Source organism: Rattus rattus, chromosome 13, assembly GCF_011064425.1.
Source record: "Rattus rattus isolate New Zealand chromosome 13, Rrattus_CSIRO_v1, whole genome shotgun sequence".
NCBI classification, from domain to species: domain Eukaryota; kingdom Metazoa; phylum Chordata; class Mammalia; order Rodentia; family Muridae; genus Rattus; species Rattus rattus.
Window position 1 is genome coordinate 60,746,592 of NC_046166.1, and position 21,600 is coordinate 60,768,191.

Here is a 21,600-nt window from a genome sequence, read left to right on the forward strand (position 1 = left end):
ACCTTTAATCCCAGCACTCAGGAAGCAGAGACAGATGGAGCTCTTGAGTTTAAGGCTACATTGGACATTGGAGTCTCTGGAACTGGAGCTATAAATACTTGTTTGCTGCCTTGTGGGTGCTAGGAATTGAACCCAGGTCCTCTACAAGAGCAGCCAGTGCTCTTAACCACCAAGCCTCTCTCCAGCCCCAGTTTGTCTTACTTTTACTCTGAGGAGTATATGGGTTTTCTTGAACTTGAAATTATCGATATTGATGTTATTGAATAATGATAGAATCCAAAATAGTATTTTTTTTTCTTTTTTTTTTGGAGATGGGGACCGAATCCAGGGCCTAAACCGCTGAGCTAAATCCCCAACCCCCCAGTATTTTTGTTTTTAATCTGGTTTATTTATTGTGTGTTTGTTTGTTTAGTATGTTTCATTTTTTTCTTGAGCCAAAGTCTCACATACCCCAGACTAGCCTCAGAGTTAACAGGTAGCTGAAGATGATTTCAGCTTCTGATACTCCTGCCTCCGACCCCTTGATGGTTGGGACCCATCTGGGTTGGGACTACACCTGGGTTCATACTTTGCTGGGGATAAAATGTGGGCCTTTCTGCATGCTAAGCAAGCACTTTACATTTTTTGAGATAGGATCTTGCTGTGTTTCTCTGGCTGGCTGGGAACTCACTTTGTGGCCCAGGTTGGCCTGAAATTCAAAGTAATCTTCCTGTTTTAGTTTTCTAAGTGCGGGGATCACAGGAGAGGCCACCACTGTGGCTGCTGGTCATGGTAAAAGATGTTAATGAGCTAGAAATATAGTTCCATGGCAAAGTGCTTGTCTGATATATGCAAGGCCCTGGACACATTCTCCAGCCCTGTGCTACCTAGAATTTTAAAATGAATTTGTTAAGTTGGAGAATGATTTTCTTATTGGAATTCATTAATAAGTTTAGGTTTAAAAAAGTTTTAGAAAGTCTAATATAAAATATATTTTCTTTTAAGGATACATATATGCTTGCGGTAACTCTGGATGAATGGAAAAAAAAACTAGAATCTCCAAACAGAGAAATTATTGTATTACACAACCCAAAGGTAACGTGAAGCAAAGTTCGTCACTGAGATTTAGATCAAAGGTCAATGTATTACTGAAGAAAACCAATGGCTCTTTTGTTCTATGGATGCCACCTAGAATAACCTTTGGCATAGTTTATATTGGACTCACCGTTATAAAGTTATTAATGCTTATAGTCATTATTTACTCCATTCAGCTTGTATGTAAGAATCATCTTCTATATATGTATATGATGTATGTGTGTATATAACGTGTGTGTATGATTTGTGTACAGTGTATGTGTGAATGTGGACATACATATAGAGCAGCGTGCTTTGAATGTCAGTCCTGTTCTAGCCTGAGACAGAGTTCTTCGTTGTTCTCTGATGCATATACCAGGCTACCTAGCTTAAGGCTTCTTCTGTCCACCTCCCAGAATCCTGTGCTCTGCCTCCCATCTTTCAGCATCAGAGTGCTGGGATGAAGATTCATGGATTCATGTGCTCTGTGTCCACTGTTCCATGGGCTCTGGGGACTTTAGCTAATGTCCTGTATTTTGATGGCAATGAGTGCTTCACACTCTGAGCTGCCTCCTGACCCTATGAATTTTCTCAGGGAAAATGATCTCTACGTTATATAGGCATGTCTGTCTGTCGTGTATAGTTATAAAGAGAGTCTCACTGTGTGGCCTTGGTTGACTTTGAATTCACTGTAGATCATACTAGCTGTGTAAACCGAGCTGAATCAAACTCACAGAAGTTCTTGCCTTTGCCTCCCATGTGCACGGTTTAAAAACATGCACCCCCAGAGCTGGCCCATCCGCTCTGTTAGTTTAATGTGTTTTAATGTCAGGCTTCTTACCTTAGGCTACAGGACTAGCATGTCAGAGCTCCAGTTGAGGTTTGGTTATATGAAAACGTGTTTCTGTCATTCAAAATGTATTAACTCACAAGTTAATGTAGACTGTTGCTCTGATCTTTTCTGTTTAAGCTCATGGTGCATTACCAGCCAATCACAGGGTCTGATGAATGGGGTTCAACATCCACTGAGCAAGGTCGGCCAAGATCAGTAAAAAGAGGCGTTGAGAGCATCCCTGTTGATATTCACTGTGGTAATGTTAATCCTTTATTTTTCCTTCTGTTCCGACATTGGTTTATTCTTTAAATTGTGGTGTTTTTCTTTGGATTGGTATTACTTTGGAGGATTAAAAATGTTCTTTAATTATGTGGGTTCATTCTAAATTAAGACTAATATCACTTCATCTAAATTTTTGCTTTTGTTTTTGTTTGACAAAGGGTCTCAGGTAGGTTAGGACTGGTCTTAAACTCAATTTATAGTTAAGGATAACCTTAAAGTTTTGATACTCCTACAACCATTCCTGTGTGCCGATAGTAGAGGTGAGCCCTACTTTGATTCTTTTATGTGATACTGGGATCAAATCTAAGCTTCCCTGGACATGGTAGTATGTATGAATCGCAGGTTCACCAGAGGTTAGTGAATCTCCGTGAGTTTGAGACCAGCCTGGTCTACAGAGTGAGCTCCAGGCAAGCCTATGCAACATAGTGAGATTTTCTCTCAAAATAAGCAAAAACCTAGGGCTTTGTGTATGCTAGGCAAGCACTCTACCAATTGAACTACTTCTGAGTAATAAGTGAGTGCCCTCAGTGCATGCATGTGAGTGTCACCAAAAAGTAAAAAATTAGAAAGTAAAATTAGTTTTATTAAGTAGTTAAATATGACTTTTGTACCTTTTAACCTATCTATTTTTACTTTAATTTTGTTAGATTAATAATCTGTTCCTAATTTTTTCATTTTAATTCTATTTCTAGGGGAACCTTTGCAAATAGATCACTTAGTGTTTGTAGTCCATGGGATTGGACCAGCTTGTGATCTCCGTTTTCGAAGCATTGTTCAATGTGGTAGGTCTGTGAAGCACGTAAGATAGCTCATTTGAGGAGAATTATCTCCTGTGAGCAGGATCAAACATTGTCTTTTGTCTGTTGTCATAAGAACATAAGAAGATTTGTAGAGCTAAGGATGTAGACCTGAGGGTTAGTAATTTCCGGAGACTTAATACTCTTAACCAGTATTCATTTACTGTGAGTGAATAATAAGCCTGTAAGCCTGGTGAAACTCTTCTGTGATTTAACCAGCCTTTTTATAACACCATTTAGAGAGAACCGTAAGGATGGGAGTTGAATGAGAGAGACTTAGCAGTGCTGTAATACACAGCACAGCAAACCTTGACAAACCTCAGCTTAAGTCTGAATGCAGTGCCTTCAAAGTCTGTCCCACTCGGGAATTCCCTTCCACTTGGTTCTGAATTGACTAGAATTATATTCTACAAGGTTGAGGTTGATGTGATAAGAAGGTTGATTAGTGTGTTTTCCAAAAATCTAAAGTATTAGGGGCTGGAGAGAAGGCTCAGCAGTTAAAAGCACTCATTAGCTGCTCTTCGGAAGATCAAGGCTTGGTTCCAGCTCCCACATGGTAGGCTGCAAGCTCTCAAGGGCAGTCCCAGGCGGTCTGACGCCCTCTTCGAGCCTCTGCAGGCAGTGCATGCATGTGGCACAGACACACATGCGGGCAGAACACACTATGAGTAAAGTAAAAATAACTTATTTTGTTTTGGGTTTTTGAGAGAGGGTTCGGATCTCTGTCTGGCTGTCCTGAAATTCTCTCTGTAGACCAAACTGGTCTTGAACTCAGAGAGATCTGATTGCCTCTGCCTCACAAGTGCTAGGATTAAAGATATCACTACACCTCTCTAAAAATAATTTTTTTAGAAATAAATGTAAATTATTGGCTAATGGATACTTTTAAAAACCAGGAAATTTTGACTTTGAGTAGCTGTCTTCCCAGTTAGTTTACTAGCCTATTTCCATTCCAGGAGTGTCTGTCTGCCTGTCTGTCTTTTTAGACAGGCTCTCACTATGTAACACTGCCTGAGGATGACCAGCTAGTCTCCGCTCAGAGTTCTGCCTGCTTCTGCCCCCTGAGTGCTGGCACTGAAGGTGTAAACTGCTACTCCCTGCTGTCTTTTTCTTTCTTAAACTGTTTCTTTTTAAAAAAAACTTTTAAATTTTAAAGAATTAAATTTTTGTATTTGTATGTGAGCACATATGTGACATAGCACATTTGTGAAGGTCAGAGGACAACTTGGAGAAGTCAGTTCTCTGTTTCTACTACATGGGTCCACAGGTCTTCAGGTACCATTACTTATTGAGCCATTTTGATAGACAAGCTAGCTAACTGATCTATCAAACACACATAGGAAAATCATACACACAGGAAAGCAGTAACAGCCAGAGATCGGGAAAGAACATGACTACAAGACTCTTGACGTGGAGTCATGTGATTTAAAAAGAGAAACCATTCTGTTATACAGTGTTTTGTATGATAAACCCAAGCTTTATATTAGATAAACTTCTCCTAACTGAGTGTCTTAGTTTCCTTAGGCTATTTACTGTGTCTGCAGTCAGCCTGTGTTCCAAGGCGGCACAGCAGGTGCTGCTCATGTTTGCTTGAGTTACCCAGAGTCTGAGTATTAGTTGCTTCGCTGTTGATGTGTATGTTGATTTTCTTTTCTAGTTAATGATTTTCGAAGTGTTTCCTTGAACCTGCTACAAACACATTTTAAGAAAGCCCAAGAAAACCAGCAGATTGGAAGGGTAGAGTTCCTTCCGGTCAACTGGCACAGCCCTTTGCATTCTACTGGAGTAGATATGTGAGTACCTTTACCCTTAAATTGTTAACTATGATTAGAATAGTTTTGTTCATCATCAGACTTAAGTACATTTTTAATAGCTGATTATATATTAAAATAAAAAAATTAAAGATGGACATTTTATTTAAAACCTGTCAGAGAAATGGACAACTTGGGTCAATGACCAAGCATTCATATTTAACACGTAGGTGTGTACCTACCGGAGCCAGCTGTAATTGCAGCCTTTCCACCTAGCCTCGTTGTTCCCCGAAACAATGGTTCTGAGACTTCATATATATGAATAAAGGCCCAAAGCCTTTGATTGTTCCCTGACTGACTCATAACTTATCATCCAGCTATACTATTCTGAGTTCTGTCATGTGGCAGGGTCTTACTATGTAGCCAATGCTGACTCTGAAATATTGATCCTCATGCCTTAGCTTCCCAGTGTTGAAATTACAGCCCTGGGCTGCACTACCATGTACAGCTTCAGTGTAGAGCATTTTTACCTTTTTAGTTATGTTATGTATATGGGTGTTTTGCCTGTGCGTTCTCACCTACATACCAATGTACAAAGGCATACTTGTCATATTTCAGACCAAATTTGTGGTAAAACAAAAAACAAAACAAAAAAAACCCAAACCCTGCATTTTCCTGACTTTGCATGCCATCTTTGCACAGGGGCATGCTCATCTTATCTCTGCTGTTCTGATTTTAGTGTGTCTGCTGCAGAAGCAACCACTATTTAGTAATAATTTCTTAGAGACATATTAAGTTACAGTCTGTCCTTTGTCTTTAGATATCTCTGGTTAAAATTAAAGAATTGTCCCTGGTATGGTGACACATGTCTTTAATTACAGCACTCAGGAGGCATAGGCAGTTGGATCTCTTTGAGTTCAAGGTCAACTTGGACTACATAGTGAATTTCAGGATAGACAGAGTCTCACTCTGTAGTGTGGCTGGCTTAAACTTGAAGTCGATGTAGATGTATCGGCTGGCATTGAACTTGCAGAGATTTGTCTGCTTCTGCCTCCTGAGTGCTGGGATTAAAGGTGGGTGTGCCAGCATGCCAGACCTTATAATGTTCTTAATGCTTGACTTTAAAAACCAGTGTCGACTGGTTGCTGATTAGAGTTTTAGAAGCTAGTTACAGTTTACTAAAGCTAGTCCATGCAAAGAGCATTAGTTTTTAACTAAAATGCTTTCATCCCATTGTTAAAATTACTGTTATGAATAGATTGCCTCAACCATTAACCCACTGTGGGAACTACATTCTGTAACTTTCTTTTAGCTTTACTTTTATTCTCTGCTCATGAGTGTTTGCTTGCCCATCTGTCTGTGCACCTCTTTTATGTCTGGTGCCCAAGACCAGAAAGGGTATCAGATCTCTTGCAACTAGATTATGGATGATTGTGAGCCACCGTGTGGGCTCTCAGACTTGATCCCCAGTTCTCTTAACTACTGAGCCACCCTCTATCCCCTCTACAATTCCATAATTAACCTCCAGAGCATCCTTCTTATTATTTATGTATTTATTTATTTATTTTCTAAGACAAGGTCTCTGTGTAGCTTTTGCTGTCCTGGATTTGCTTTGAGTTTACAGAGATCCACCTTCCTCTGCCTCCTGGGTGCTGGGGTGAAAGGCTCTTACCCCTGTGCTCCACCTCCCGTGAGACCATTCGCAGGCCCATATATATCACAGTGCTGCAGAACATGGAACAAGGGTTGGCTGAGTATAGTTTTCCTAGTTTAGAGTGTAGAAGGTTTTAGGCAAGATATTGATGGAACACAGTGGCGACTTTTTGCATTGGCGTTGATTGATAATGAGCAGCTCCTCTTTCCCTTTGTGCACAGTGAGAAGGCGACAGAGACCAAGGGGCACCTCTGCTTAGTCTGTTCAGCTGCACCTCTCACACGTGTCGCACACTTCCCCCTTCCTCTCTGGAGTGAGTTAGGAAACAGGCTCCTAAGTTGAAAGTTAAGGTACACATTTCTGCTCCAGGAATGCTGTGATCATGCTTCATAGTTTGCTTTGTGGGATTTCCCATATGTATGTATATATATATATGTATGTATGTATGTATATATACACATATATATAATTGTGGAAGTATTACGATATGATTTTGTAGAACTAGGAAGTTAACAGATGCAGGCAGGCTTAAAGCGCCCATAGGAATGCATGCGTCTCTAAACTACTTTCATGCTTAGCTCTAAAGATGTGCTTGCATTCATCTTAAGTCTGTGTGTACTGCAGGAGGGTTTTTCTCCACCGCAGTCTTTTAAGTTAGGATGTGCATGATTGGCTTGGCCTGGGGCACATTCCTGCCCATGCCCAGCAGTCAGGAAGCAGAGGCAGGTGGCTCTCTGTACACAGAAAACCCTATTTTAAAAAACTAAAATAAGTAAATAAATAAAAAGATGAACATGATTTTACCAGATTAACCTTCCTGTTTCACATTAGATGTTTAATTTCTTTTTTATTATTATTTATTTATTATATATGAGTACACTGTAGCTGTCTTCAGACACCCCAGAAGAGCATTGGATCCCATTACAGATGGTTGTGAGCCATTATGGGTTGCTGGGATTAAACTCAGGACCTCTGAGCCATCTCTCCAGCCCGTTTAATTTCTTGAAATGAGGAAGAATCACCATTTATTTTGAGCTATATTTTTTCTTCTTAAAATGTTACTTTTTATTTTTGGTTTCTTATTCAAAGATGATAAATTTAGTTACTTAACTGTTACATTAGTAGATCTTTGAAAAGGGGACTCAATTTTAAATTTGTAATAAGTATAAGTAAATTGTCTTTTAATTAAAAAAATAGTATCCAGGGAGTTTAGGAGTTTAGATGAAGACCTTGTATTCAGCCCTCAGCTTTGTGGGGAACTGTATCTGAAAAGGTGGCTCCTTTTGTTAACACTCTTGCAGAGGACCCAAGTTCAGGTCCTAGCACCTAAATGCTAGCTCACAAATGCCCATAATTCCAGTTTTGGGGTCTTCTACACACTTTTCTGGCCATGGTGTTGGATGTCTTTAATCTGAGCACTCAGGAGACAGAGGCAGAAGCAGAGGCAGAGGCAGACAAATCTGTGAGTTTGGGGCCAATCTGGTCTGCACAGCAAGTTTCAGGATGGCCATGACTATACAGACACTATCTCAAAAGAGAGAGAGAGAGAGAGAGAGAGAGAGAGAGAGAGAGAGAGAGAGAGAGAGAGAGGGGGGGGGTGTCCTGTTTCAGCCAACCTTCCTAAGTTCTGCTCCCTGGAAGATCAAGTGTTATAGTACATGTGTTCTTCCCCAGTGCTCTCCTCCATCCTGGGTTGGGCCTCTTCTCAAGTCTCCAACCCGTCTTCCCCTGAGAAAAACTGGATGTGGGAGATGGGGAAGGGAGCTAGCCAGGGCATGACCTTTTTCTGTGGCATTAGAAGGAGGAGAGGGACCTATTCTACCTCCCCTAAACTCCTGGCAACCCCTAGTCAGCGTTTGAGCCTCTGTGTCCTTTGGGGCACCAGTTGGTGAATCCTTGATGACAATTTGGCAACTTCAGGAATAAATGGTATTTGTCATGGGGAAAAATTCAGATTTTCAGTGTCCATTCTACCTGTCCAACACAGATGTACACACATGTTTAAACCTGCAGTCTCAGCTGAGAATGGTGCTCTGTCCCTATAACCCCATTACTGAGGATACTGAGCCAAGAGATTCATAAGGCCAAGGCTAGCCTGGGCTACAAAGTCTGTGCTCTGAAGTTAAATGATATGTCTCTCCCTTTCCTTCTTTACTTCTTTTTTGTTTGTTTGTTTTTCAAGTCAGTTTTTCTGAATGTAGCCCTGGTTGTTCTGGAACTCACTCTAGGCTGGCCTAGAAGTCACAGAGATTTGCCTGCATGACATGACATGTCTCTGTCTAACTTTCTATTTCTCATTTTTTTTGTTTTGTTTTGATTTTATAATTTCTGTATTGAAGAAACTGGGTCATTTTTATTTGATCACTTCTTTTTTGTTTCACTAAACATGTTTTTCAAACTTCTGTCTTTCCCCCACCTTGCTAAGCATCTCCTCTATTACTGCATACTTGGTTCTAAGCTTTAAGGGTAAGCTAAATAATAACTTAGAAGTAGCAATGGACTACATTTAGGTTTCCTGCTCAAAATATCTTTTTTTCCTCCCTCAGAGATCTGCAGCGGATAACCCTACCCAGCATCAATCGCCTTAGACACTTCACTAACGATACAATTCTGGATGTCTTCTTCTACAATAGCCCCACCTACTGTCAGACTATTGTGGACACAGTAGCTTCTGAAATGAACCGAATATATACGCTTTTTCTGCAGAGGAACCCTGATTTCAAAGGGGGTGTATCCATTGCTGGTCATAGTTTAGGTAACAGATGAATTCTCTGTAGCCAGAGAGGACTGCCACATTTTGAAATACAGTATCTTTAATCAGTAACAGAATCAGAGGACCACAAGTGATCTGTGATAAAGAATTGGAAGGGGTGGGAAGGGTGGTGGGAAATCGGAAAGATTCTGTGTTGATTTTCTTTCATTTGTAATTGGCTTATAACTTTCTGTATAAAGGACAGCCACTGTCTTAGAAATTGTCCCTTCTTCTATTTTACTTATAGGTTCGCTTATATTGTTTGATATCCTAACAAATCAGAAAGATTCTATTGGGGATATTGACAGTGAAAAGGTAATTTGGAAGTTTAGATAGGTTCTTTTGTAGTAGTCTATACTAAACATTTTTAGATTTCCAGCCTTTTGTGTTTAGCTGTTTAGTCTTCTACCATAATGTTAAATGTATAACTTATTTCAGTAGCCTGGTAATTATGTCTTGTTATTCTTACCTGGTAGATGGTGGTGTTCTGTGTCTACAAATCCCTGGCATAGTGTAAGATAAGCATAGGTGTCTGTCTTCTCTCTGTAAATATGCACTGCTGGTGCCTGAGTAGAATGTACTCACTGGGCTCATCGGAGAACGTGTGTGAGGACATGGAGACTGGCGAGGTGGCTTGGAGATGTTATGTGTGAAAACCAAGAAGAGACAGGATGATGAAACCTCTCTTCATAAAGTCCATGGACATTTTACACTAATAGGATTGGTTCAGTATTTGTCTTCTAATTTATTTATTTTTGTAAGTGTCCTGTGAACCTTTGGGTTCTGAGATCTTCCAGGATTTGGGTTCTGTCTTCGACTATTTTATACCTTTTTTTTTTGTTTTTTAGATTTAATTTTTATATGTATGGCTGTTTTGCTTTGTTTTGTATATATATGAATATATATGCTTTGTTTTCATATATATATAAGAATGAAGGTACAAGATTCCCTGGAAGTTGTGAGCCAACTTGTGGGTGCTGGGAACTGAAAACTGTGGTCCTCGAGAAGAACAAGTTCTCCTAACCTCTGGGCCATCTCTCTAGCCCCTGTGTAGCTGTTTGGCCTGCATGTGTATATATTCATTGTGCTTGTTCCTGCTGCCCCTGAAAGTCAAAAGAGGGCATCAGATCCCATGGAACTGAAGTCACAGATGGAGGCAACCATCTATGTCCTAGTTACCAAATCCAGGTCGTCTACAGGAGAGCAAGCTGTTAACCGCTGAGCCATCTCTCCAGTCTCCTCATTTCTAATTTAAAATTTTATGTGTATCAGTGTTTTGCCTTCGTGTATGTCTGTGCACCATCCTTGTACTGATGTCCTCAGAAGGCAGAAGAGGACATTGGATCCCTGGCACTGGAGTTGCAGACAGTTGTGAGCTGTCATGCGGTTGCTAGGAAGTGAGCCCAGGTCCTCTGGAAGAGCAGTCAGTGCTCCTAACCACTGAGTCACCTCCCCTGCCCTGACTATTTTATCTTAAATTAGGTTTTCTTCATAAGGGCTTTTTAATGATAATGGAGAAGAGTTTTATATTAATTAAAAAAACATTTTTTGGCTAGGCATAGTGGCACATGCCTTTAATCCCAGCCCCTGAGAGGCAAAAGCAAGTGGATCTCTGTGAGTTTGAGGCCAGCTTAGTCTATATAGCTAGTTCCTGGACAGGTAGGTCTAACAGTCTCCAAAAGAAAAAAGACAAAGGTAAAATTTAAAAGAAAAAAAAGCTGAGGTTGCAAAAAGTTGGAGGTCACTGTTTTATTTTGTGTGAGTTAAAATTTATTTAAAACTGGGTGTGGTGATATATACAAGTGATCCCAGCATGTGGGGAGTTGAGGCAGAAGGATCCAGAATTAAAGGCATCCTCAGTTACATAGTAAGTTTGAGGCCAGTCTGGGATACATAGACCTTACCTCAAAAACAAAGCAAAGGTTAGAGTTAAGGTTTATTATTGTAAATATCTTACATGACATACCTCAAATTATAAAATAGTATTAATAAAGAAAATAAATAAATTTTCTGAATAATCTTTATGATACAATTTTAGGGTTCATTGAGTACTGCTGAGGATCTAGGAGATGTATCAACATTAGAAGAAGAACTGAAGAAGCTTCAGCTCTCTGAGTTTGTCACTGTCTTTGAGAAGGAGAAAGTTGACAGAGAAGCTCTGGTAAGACTAGGCTTCAAACGTGACCCCAGACAGTTTTCAGTACTTTATCCTCAGTGCTTACAAGAGCACGCCCTTGCGAAGCTCTCTGCACAGACAGCTCACCACCAGTGATGTCTTCAGCATTATTTACCTGCTTTTTATCAAACAAAGGGATCTTTGCTGTGTGGGAGCTCAAGGTTCCTGTGGGCCATATTGATGTGCACACGTCAGAGTGTGACCTAAAGTATGCTGACCTTAGAGCACGTGTGAGTCAGGAGCTGGCCCTGCAATGAACAGGAACTGCCCGGCTCTTAGTTTCCATTAGGTCAAGAGCTGAACTTGGTATTTTCTTTCTCTCATTTTTGCTGTGCTTTTTCTGATTTGATACATTGGTTCACTTAGCAGGTATTTAATGAGTGCCCACTGTGGTCAGGCATGCACAACAGGGCACTAGTAACACGGAGCTGTTACCGTGTTAATGACACAGTTATGTTAAGAACTAATGAAAGTGGTACACAATGGTTTAAGAATGCAAAGGGGAAAGACATCCTTCCCCACCAAAGTGAGTGACTTAGACTGAGATTTTGATGCTAACCTGCAATGACATCCTTCTGTGTTGGCCAGTGTCCTCACAGCTTGTGTCCATCAGAAGTGTAAGTGACCTTCCCTAGATAGCAGCTTTCCTAGTTGTTCTTTCTCATACAGTGTTCTATGACTATCATACTGACACTGTAGTTTCACTAGTACTTCTTGTTGGGTTATTTTATGATTAAGACAAGACTTTGTCAAAGTTACTTGTGTGTTAGACTTTAAAGGAGCCAAAACAGTATAGAAACAAGAACAGGAGTGACTCCTTTCAGAGTCTAGAACATTTAATTGATTTTATTTTGCTAAGAAAAACTAAAACAAACCTGTTGTGTTCTTTATGCCTAGGCTTTATGTACAGACAGAGATCTTCAGGAAATGGGGATTCCCTTAGGACCCAGAAAGAAGATACTGAACCACTTCAGTGCCACAAAGAGTTCAGTGGTATGGGTCTAAAATGGCTTAGCGGGGTGAGACAGTTCTTTACATGAGAGTATCCTTATGCTTTATGAGATATTCTATCCGTGTGTAGGGGTGTGTGTGTGTGTGTGTGTGTGTGTGTGTGTGTAGGTGTGTGTGGGTGTGTGTGTGTGTGTGGTTGTGTGTGGGTGTGGGTGTGTGTGTGTGTGTGTGTGTGTGTGTGGGTGTGTGTGTGTGTGTGTGTATGTATGTGTGTGTGTGTATGTGTGTGTGTGTGTGTGTGTGTGTGTAGGTGTGTGTAGGTGTGTGTGTAGGTGTGTGGGTGTGGGTGTGTGGGTGTGTGGGTGTATGGGCAGGGAATGATCCCTGTTCTTAGCCTCTGAGTTTTGGGATCATAGGCACTACACCTAGTTTCAGCCCTTAGTGATTAACTACTTTTCAGCTTTTTAGTAGAAGTGTTTTTGAGACACAGTCATGCAAGCATTCATTCATTCATTCGTTCACTCACAGGGTTCTTACTGTGTAACCCTGGCTAGCATGGAAGTCACAGAGATCTGCCTGCCTCTGCCTCTAGAGTGCTGGCCTTAAAGGTGTGTGCCACCACATCTGTTAAGACCCAGTATTTGTATTCTGTGCAACATCCAGAGAGACGCCATATTGCCTTCGTTACAGATGCATGCACTTTATAGAATTCAGCTCAATGCTTTGCTATTGTCTATCATATGGTTGCCTGAAATTTCAGCTGCTTCCAAGATGGGCATGCTCTCATAGTTTATTTTAATTTATATATTTTTTGAGACATGGTCTAACTGCGTAGTGGTAGCTGGCCTAGAACTCACATGTAGATCAGGCTGGCCTTAAACTCATTAAGATGGGTCTGCTTCTAACTCCTCCCAAGTGCTGGGATTGAAGGTGTGCTCTACCATGCCCAGAATTTACTTATCTTTTTAAAGATTTATTGTTTTGTTTCTATATGTTTGACTGAATGTATGTCTGTGTACTCATGCACATCCCTGGTGCCCGTGGAGATCAGAAGAGGACATTGGATTCTCTGGGTCTGCAGTTATAGCTAGTTGTGAGCTGCCATGTGTGTGCTGGGAGTCAAACCCCAAGTCCTCTGGAAGAGCAGCCACCTCTCCAGCTCCACTTCCATTGTTTGAAAGCTCATAGGGCTATCAGTTCATAATGTCAGGCAACTGTCATTTTTTTCAGTACATTTATCTTGGTTTGTAAGAGACTCTACATGAATTTATTTATTGGTTTGCCATTTAAGGCTTTTCCTTGATCCTAGCAGCTATTTCCAGTGAATAGTATTTCCACGAAACTATTTTTCTTTTATTCTTTTTAGGGTATTAATAGACCAACCATGTCAGCTTCTGAGGTAAATATCCCCAAGGAAAAAGGTGACTATTTGGATGTTGGAATTGGGCAGGTAAAAACACTATTTTTCTTTTGTTGTGTTTTACTACTAGTAGTCATTGGTAGGAACAGATAAGACTCATCACTAATGAGAACTGGCTTTTTTCCTTCTTTCAGGTGTCTGTAAAATACCCCCGGCTTAACTACAAACCAGAAATATTCTTTGCCTTTGGATCCCCCATTGGAATGTTTCTTACTGTCCGAGGATTAAGAAGAATTGATCCAAATTATAAATTTCCCACATGCAAAGGTTTCTTCAATATTTACCATCCTGTAAGCATTGAATAGCTCCCAAATGTTTTTACCTAAATACTAGAATTTCTTAGCAAACAGCATTTAATTTTGTGTTAGATTTATTTTCTCTTTCTATATTATTCTTTAGAAATTGGACAGTTAGTAGTATTGATTAGGAAGAAAAACTTAGGACCGAGCACTGGGACCTGACTTAAATCCCAGCACTTGGGAGCTGGGGGAATGCTGATCTCTGAGTTCCAGGCCAGCCTGATCTCCAGAGCTGGTTCCTGGACAGCTGGAGCTAGGAAGTAATTAGATAGGACGACTGCGTATTCATGTATATGAGCCAAGAACAGCCTTGGGCACCATTTTAGGTGTTGTCTGGTTTTTTGTTTGTTTGGTTGGTTTTTGAGACAGGATCTCCCATTGACCTGGCCTGCATCTTGCCTAGTAGGCTAGACTGTCTAGCCAGTGAGCCTCAGGGATCTGCCTATCTCTCCCTTCCAGTGCTGGGATTTAAAAGATTTTTGTTTTTGTTTTTTTAAATATAGAGTCTAGGAATCAGACTTCTGTACTCTTACAGGTCAAGTGCTATATTGACTAAACCATCTCCCAGTTAAGATACATAATCCTCACACTGTCTTCATTAGGGATAAATAGCTTTTCTTTTCCTATGTAGTTTGATCCTGTGGCATATAGGATTGAACCAATGGTGGTCCCAGGAGTAGAATTTGAGCCAATGCTGATTCCACATCATAAAGGCAGGAAGCGGATGCACTTAGGTGAGTCCATTGTAGAACTTGGTAATTCTGGATGTTCTGATGAGTATAAACTAACTGGACCTAATTCTTTTCTGTGTATTAAACTTGAAATATAGCGTTCTTTATTCACTCACATTTCAGAACTGAGAGAGGGCTTGACCAGGATGAGTATGGACCTGAAGAACAACTTGCTGGGTTCACTGAGGATGGCCTGGAAGTCTTTCACCAGAGCTCCATACCCTGCCTTACAAGCTTCAGAAACGGCAGAAGACACTGAGGCAGAACCCGAACCAAATTCAGAAAAGCCCAGTGGTCAGTAACAGGACATAGAAATTACCTGAGGAGGGGTGCCATGCTGTGGAGCTCTTTCCCAGGGCTGCTTCCCTTCTCCTTTAATTACGTAGGGTCCATTCTGTGAGTCAGAGTTGTCCTTGAGCCTTGCTAACCTTTCCTGTCATTTTCAGGAGAAGCCATTAACTACCCTTGAAATGCTTCCCACTTAGCATTTGGGAATGATGTTAAAAGCCTACTCTGTGTCAGGCATGGTGACACAGACCTTTAGTCCTCTGCCTGGGAGGCAGAGGCAGAGGCAGTGATCTCTGTGAGTTTGAGGCCAGCCTGGTCTACATAATTAGTGTCAGGCTAGTCAGTGCTACATAGAGAGACTCTATTCCTAAAAGCCAAACAAAATCCTACTCTGTAAGTTCCTACTTAAAAAATAATAGTTTGTGTGAACAGTGGAGGGCAGAAGTCGGTGCTGTGTCAGCTGATGCTGAGGGACATGGTGTTGTGAGCTGCCCAGCATGGGTGCTAGGACCTGAGCTAGGGTCCTCTGAAGATCAGCAGGCGCACTTAACCACCTGGCCAGTGCCCCGCCCCGTTTCCCTTTCTTTTAGAGTCATTGTTTTTACTCTTTGTGTGTGTGTGTGTGTGTGTGTGTGTGTGTGTGTGTGTGTGTGTGTGTGCGCTTGTGTGTAATCATGTGTACCCAGTGCATTTTCCTGATGCCTTCAGAGGCCAGAGTCACTGGATTCCCTAGTGTTTCAGGGGTTATGCCCTCCTTGACGTAGGCACTGGGAATTAAACCTGGGTCCTTTGCAAGAACAGTAAGAACTCTCAATTGCTGAACCATTTCTTACACTTCTCATTTCTTACTTCTTATAAAGTGAATGTGGGTTTTTAATCAGTTTTATTTCCATTGCTGAGGACTAGCTAGGACACCTAGGATACTCAGTTTCCTGCAGTCTATCTCGGTTTGCATGTAGTTTATAAAATTCAAGACACCTGACATGGATGTACAGGTGATGAGATGTGTTAATCAAAGGAAGAAACTGAACAAAATTAGTGTGACTCAAGGAACTTTTAAAAAAAATTGAGAGGAAGAAGACAGAGGAGAGCTCTGAGCAGAGTGCCTCTTTATAAGGTAAACGTGAAATCTGAGGGAGTGCAGAATCTTTTAGATGTATGTGTGTGTGTGTGTGTGTGTGTGTGTGTGTGTGTGTGTACACGTTTGTGCAAATGTGTATGTGTGTTAGTACGCATGCATGTGTGGGCCAGAGTGTCTTCCTCCATTTTTCTCTACCTTAGCTCATTTAGACTAAGTTTATTTCTTAGGGTCTCTCACTGAACCTTGAGCTCACCAGCTGGCTAGCAGCTCTCCTGCCTCTGCCTCCCCAGTGTTGAGATTACAGGCCCATGCTGCCACGCCCAGCTCTCTGTTTGGATGTCTGGGTGTTGATGATGGGAGCTCAGTCCCCATGCTTTCAGGGTGAGCAGTCAGCCACCTCAGCAGAGTCATTTCTCCAGTCCTGCACTTAGGTTCTCACAGTGGCTCTTATGTATCCAGACGCCAACACAGAAGAGCCTCCTGTGGAGGTCAAAGAGGAGGCTCCCATCAATGTGGGAATGCTGAATGGAGGCCAGCGCATTGACTATGTGTTACAGGAGAAGCCCATTGAGAGTTTTAATGAATATTTATTTGCTCTACAAAGCCATCTATGCTACTGGTGAGTGTTTTGGGTTGTTTTGTGCTCTGTTTCCTTATCTAGTCTTCCCCTTCAGCTTCTCTAGGGTTGAGCAAGGTCTCAGAAGTATTGGCACCCAGCTTCACCCCAGCTGGCTCAGACATTTAACATTTATTCTTTGAAACTGGTGTGATTTTTTTTTCATGCTTGTAACTCTAGTATTTGTGGTGCTGAGTCTGGAGGATTTTGAGAGTGCAAGGCAGCCTGAACTACCCACTGAAATCCTGTTCCCCTAGGCTGGGGAGAGGGGAGGGAGGAAAAGAAAGCAATTTAAAAGCATTTACAATATCTGTCACATGTATTATTATTATTAAATTTAATTAATTACCTGGTAGAGTGTAGATCAGTAATGGTGGTTACTAAATTTTATATCATTTAACAATATAATTTCATCACCAATGAAGCAAAAATAAAGGAAAATAAAGCTAGAAAAGTAAGGTGGGGCACAGAGTATTTTTAAAAAATGCTCACCTAGTATAATCCTAGTACCCTGGAAGCTGTGGCAGGAGGATTTCTGTGACCGTGTTTTATGTTCTGAGGATTTTCAGTGGAACTCTGGTAAGGGGATAACTGTCTGCTATAATCACTGTCATCTTCCTGTGGTAAATAGAATCAAAAACTAAAGCTCAACAAAATCAATCACCAGAAAAGGAGCTAAAATAATGCCCTTTAAATATGTTCTCTTTACAATGTTTTTTTAAAACAATAATACTTGTTTGTGTGTGCATGTTCTACAGCATGTAAGTGGGAGTCAGCACAATTTGTGGGAATTGAGCTGCAGGCGTCAGCCTTGGTGCCTTTACAGCTGAGGCAGTGCTTTCATCCTGCTTGTTTGCTTATGACAGAAGTAAGCCTGACTTAAAGACTTTCCCCTTAAAGCTGGAAATGTTGATACATGTCTGTATTCCAGAATTTGAGAGATGGAGGTAGGAGGGTCAGGAGCTCAAGGCCAAATGCTGCTGCATTTCAAGTTGGAGAGCAGCCTGGGGTACGAGACCCTGTCTCAAAGCCCAAAAGCCAGATGGAAAAGAATGACCCCTCCTAGTCTGGATGAAGATTTCTCTGAGTCTGAAATCCAAAGGACGATGAATAACTTAGAGGAGGGAGCGGAGGGAGGGAAGGAGGGGAGAGAGCACGCAAGAGCTTTGTCTCCTGCCAAGCTAGTAAGTTACACGCAGCTGTCATATTTCTTGTAGCAATGAAAAGAAAGATTTCTTTTGAAATGTAGATTTCTTCTGCCTTGTCTACTGATATTTTTCTAAGTTTCTTCACTCTTTTAGACATAATGTTCCACTTTTTTTTAAAGCTTTATTTATATATGTATATGAATGTTCTGTCTTCCTGCAGAAAGGGGTATCAGATCCAATTATAGAATATTTTGAACCACCATGTGGTTTCAGGGATTTGAACTCAGGACCTCTGGAAGAGCAGTCAGTGCTCTTAGTCACTGAGCCATCTCCAGCCCAGTGTTCCACTTTATTAGTTCATCACAGTTGTGAGTCAGTCCTCTGCTGATAGACCTCTTACTTTTTACAGCAAGTCCACGTTGCTTCTCCACTCATGAGTCTTACTTACAAATAGAATTGCTGGCATAAAGACTGTATGCATTTGTAATATTTGGTAAATGCTGCCAAACAAAAGTTGTCCTTTACAAAAGCATTTATCACATTTATTTATTAGTGTTTGTATATGCACGTGGGCCCTGGTGACCTGACTCAGGTCATCCATCAGTTTGTCAGCATCACTGACTCATCTCCCTACCTACCCCAGATTGTCCATTTTTACATTCTCATCATGTACATGTTACAGGGTTTCCCCATAGCTTTTTAACAAGTGTTTTAAGAATAGATTTTTGTGTGTGACCTATGTACATGTTTGTGTGCACATGTGCATACAGGCACATGTATACTGTCTATACTTGGAGGCCAAAGGTCATGGTCAGTGCTTTTCTGTAGTGTCTACGCCTTATTTTTTTTTGAGACAAGGTCTCCTGAAGCTGGAGCTCCCTGATTGATCAGGCTGGGCTGTCTAGTCAGTGAGCTCTTGGGATAGACTGGTCTCACTTTCCCCAGTCCTCCTTACCCAGGTGCTGAGACTGTAGGTATGTCTCCCAACCTGGCTTTCATGTGGCTCCAGACATGCCAACCCAGATTCTCATGCTAGTGCAACAAGCACTTTACAAGCTCACTGGTCTCCCCAGTCTCCTTCCCAGCATAGTCTTATCAACTTAAAATTTTGACAGTTTGTTGGTTGTAAGATGTATAATAAAGTGAAGATATTTCAGGTTCACAAATTTGAGTTTCATGATGTATGAAACCATTACAGTAATCAGTACATGACTCATCACTGAAAAATTGACCCCACATCTCCAGGAATCGATCTGCTTGTTACTGTAGTGTGCATATGTATGACCTCTGTTTGGACTCCATCTTCGTAACTTCTCAGTTGCTGTGACAAAGCACAACAATCAAAGCAACATAAAAGAAGCAGTTTAATGGGAATCTGAGTCTGCGACCATCATGGCGAGAACATGGCAGCAGGCATGGCTCTGGAGCAGTAGCTGAGAGCTTCTATCTTAAGACAACAGCCAACACAAGGCAGAGGGAGAAAGCTAACTGGGAATGGTGTGGGCTTTTAAAACCTCAAAATCCACCCCAGTGACACACCTTCTCTAACAAGGTCACACCTCCTAATCCTTCTCAAGTAGTTCCACCAGCTGGGGACTAAGTATTCAAACCAACAGACCTGTGAGGGCCATTCTCATCCAAACCACAGACTCAGAATATATCTCCTGTTTTGGTTAAGCTTCCCTGAAGGGAATTATTTCAAGATCTATCCATGTTATGCATATAATTCATTCCAATTTAGTTACTCTCTCTCTCTCTCTCTCTCTCTCTCTCTCTCTCTCCTCTCCTCTCCCCTCCCCTCCCTTTTCCTCCCCCCTTCTCTCTCTCTCTCTCTCTCTCTCTCTCTCTCTCTCTCTCTCTTTCTCTCTCTCTCTCTCTCTCTCTCTGTGTGTGTGTGTGTGTGTGTGTGTGTGTGTGTGTGTGTGTGTGTTTTGAGATAACGCCTCACTGTTTGGAAATAGATTGACCTTTATAAGATCCTTCATCCTCCTGAGTACTGCTTTTGGCTTCTCTTCCTTTTATTTCTCTCACTTTCTTCCTCCTCCTCCCTCCTTCCCTCCCTCCCTCCCTCCCTCCCTCCCTCCCACTCCCTCTCCCTCTCCCTCTCCATCCCACTGTTTTGACACAGGGTTTCTCTGTGTGGTCTGGCAGCCTTGGAACTCACTCTGTAGACCAGACTGGGCCTGAACTTAGATTTGCTTGCCTGTGCCTCCCGAGTGATAAGGTTCAAGGCGTGTGCCACCAGTTCCAGCCAGCGGCTCTGCTTATGAAAGTGGTCGAGCCTCTTGATATAAATATAAGGGCCATTTTTATTTCCTTCTCTGGGAATTGCCTATATTCTTTATTTTCACTTCTGACTTAGTTATGTTTTTACTCTGTGATGGCACCATGACCAAAGCAGCTTATAAAAGAGAGCATTTAACAGGGGCTTGCTTACAGTTTCAGGGATTTGGTCCATTATCACCATGGTGGGGAGCATAGTGGTGGGCAAGCATGGTGCTGTAGGAGTCCCTGAGAGAGCACATCTAATCTGAATGGTATGGGCAGAAGGAAATACTAGGCCTAGCGTACATTTTCGAAACCCGAAGCCCACCTCCAGTGGTAACCTCTTCAACAAGACCTCATCTTGTAATCTTTCTAAACAGTTCTGCCAGCTGAGGGCCAGCATTCAAACATAGGAGCCCGTGGGGCCATTCTCATTCAAACCACCTCACCCTTTATTTCCTTTATACTGAAATGTTGAGACTTTGCATTGATTGATGTTTATTATATGAGCTATACATGCGTATTCCCCAGTTTGTATTTGATATTGCCTATATTGTCTTATTTTATTCTTAATTACGTAAGTGGGTATGTCCAGTTGCCCACAGAGGTCAGAAGAGGGCATCAGATTCCCTGAGTCAGAGTTACCAGCAGTTGTGAGGTGCCAGTGTCAGCGCTGGAACTCTGCTTTAGCAAGAAAGACTGACTTACAGTCTCACTACAGAGCTGTCTTTCCAACCTCTGTATGCATTTTTGCTGAATAGAAATTTTTTGTCAGACTTCTTGATCTGTGGGTTTTTGGTTTTTGTTTTTTCCCAGACAGTCTCACTGTTCACAGCCTTGGCTAGCCTGGAATTCCATCCATAAGATAGGTTGGCCTCAAAGTCAGAGATCCACCTTGTCTGTGCCTCCCAGTCCTGGGGTTAAAGGCTATGCCACCAGACTGGCTTGTGTCATATTTAGATCTTTCTTGTTTCCCATCCCTGATACATAGTCCATTCTGATATTTTATAGTCTCATTTTTATAGTCTCATATTTTCATGTAAACTTGGATTCATTTCTAATTTTGGTCTTACGTGAATATCTTAGTCACAGTTTCTGTGGCTGTGATAAAACTCATGACCAGAAGTGGCTTGAAGAGGTCAGGGCTTATCTCAGCTCTGGCTCTCAAGGTACACTGCGTCACTGACCAAGAGAAGTCAGGGCAGGAAGTGAAGCAGAGGCTTACTGCTCACTGGCTTGCTCCTGATGGCTTGTGTCAAGGTGACAACTCACCAGCCAACTGCGTGGGAAAGATCCAGGTCATGTTTTTTTCATGTGTTTATTTGTCTCGGCAATACTGGAACTTGGCATTCTACCTTTCTGAAATTCCTTTTTGTTTCACAGTCTCACTTTGTAGCACTGGCCTTTGTGGAACTTGTGTAGAACAGCTAGCCTCAGACTTACAGAGATTTGTCTGCCTCTGCCTCCCAGTGTTGGGTTTAAAGGCGAAGGCCACCACACC

The 21,600-nt window shown here is 41.6% G+C and overlaps 1 protein-coding gene and 1 non-coding gene across 4 annotated transcripts in view; one reads left to right on the forward strand and one right to left on the reverse strand.

The window, feature by feature from the left end:
* Positions 1–21,600, forward strand: part of Ddhd2 (DDHD domain containing 2) — a 29,363-nt gene that overhangs the window by 2,505 nt on the left and 5,258 nt on the right. For 2 of the 3 annotated variants that reach the window (XM_032919549.1, XM_032919548.1), the window contains exons 4-16: positions 985–1,074; positions 2,024–2,144; positions 2,863–2,952; positions 4,625–4,760; positions 8,919–9,127; positions 9,372–9,439; positions 11,163–11,285; positions 12,198–12,293; positions 13,618–13,701; positions 13,806–13,961; positions 14,602–14,704; positions 14,825–14,995; positions 16,530–16,689. In XM_032919549.1, coding sequence (XP_032775440.1) covers positions 985–1,074; positions 2,024–2,144; positions 2,863–2,952; positions 4,625–4,760; positions 8,919–9,127; positions 9,372–9,439; positions 11,163–11,285; positions 12,198–12,293; positions 13,618–13,701; positions 13,806–13,961; positions 14,602–14,704; positions 14,825–14,995; positions 16,530–16,689 — 1,607 coding nt within the window. Of the gene's footprint in view, positions 1–984; positions 1,075–2,023; positions 2,145–2,862; positions 2,953–4,624; positions 4,761–8,918; positions 9,128–9,371; positions 9,440–11,162; positions 11,286–12,197; positions 12,294–13,617; positions 13,702–13,805; positions 13,962–14,601; positions 14,705–14,824; positions 14,996–16,489; positions 16,690–21,600 lie in introns of all 3 variants that reach the window. The other variant, XR_004389799.1, reaches the window with a different exon arrangement.
* Positions 5,369–5,477, reverse strand: LOC116915178. Its single transcript, XR_004389837.1, has one exon. It is a non-coding gene; the product is annotated as a U6 spliceosomal RNA (small nuclear RNA).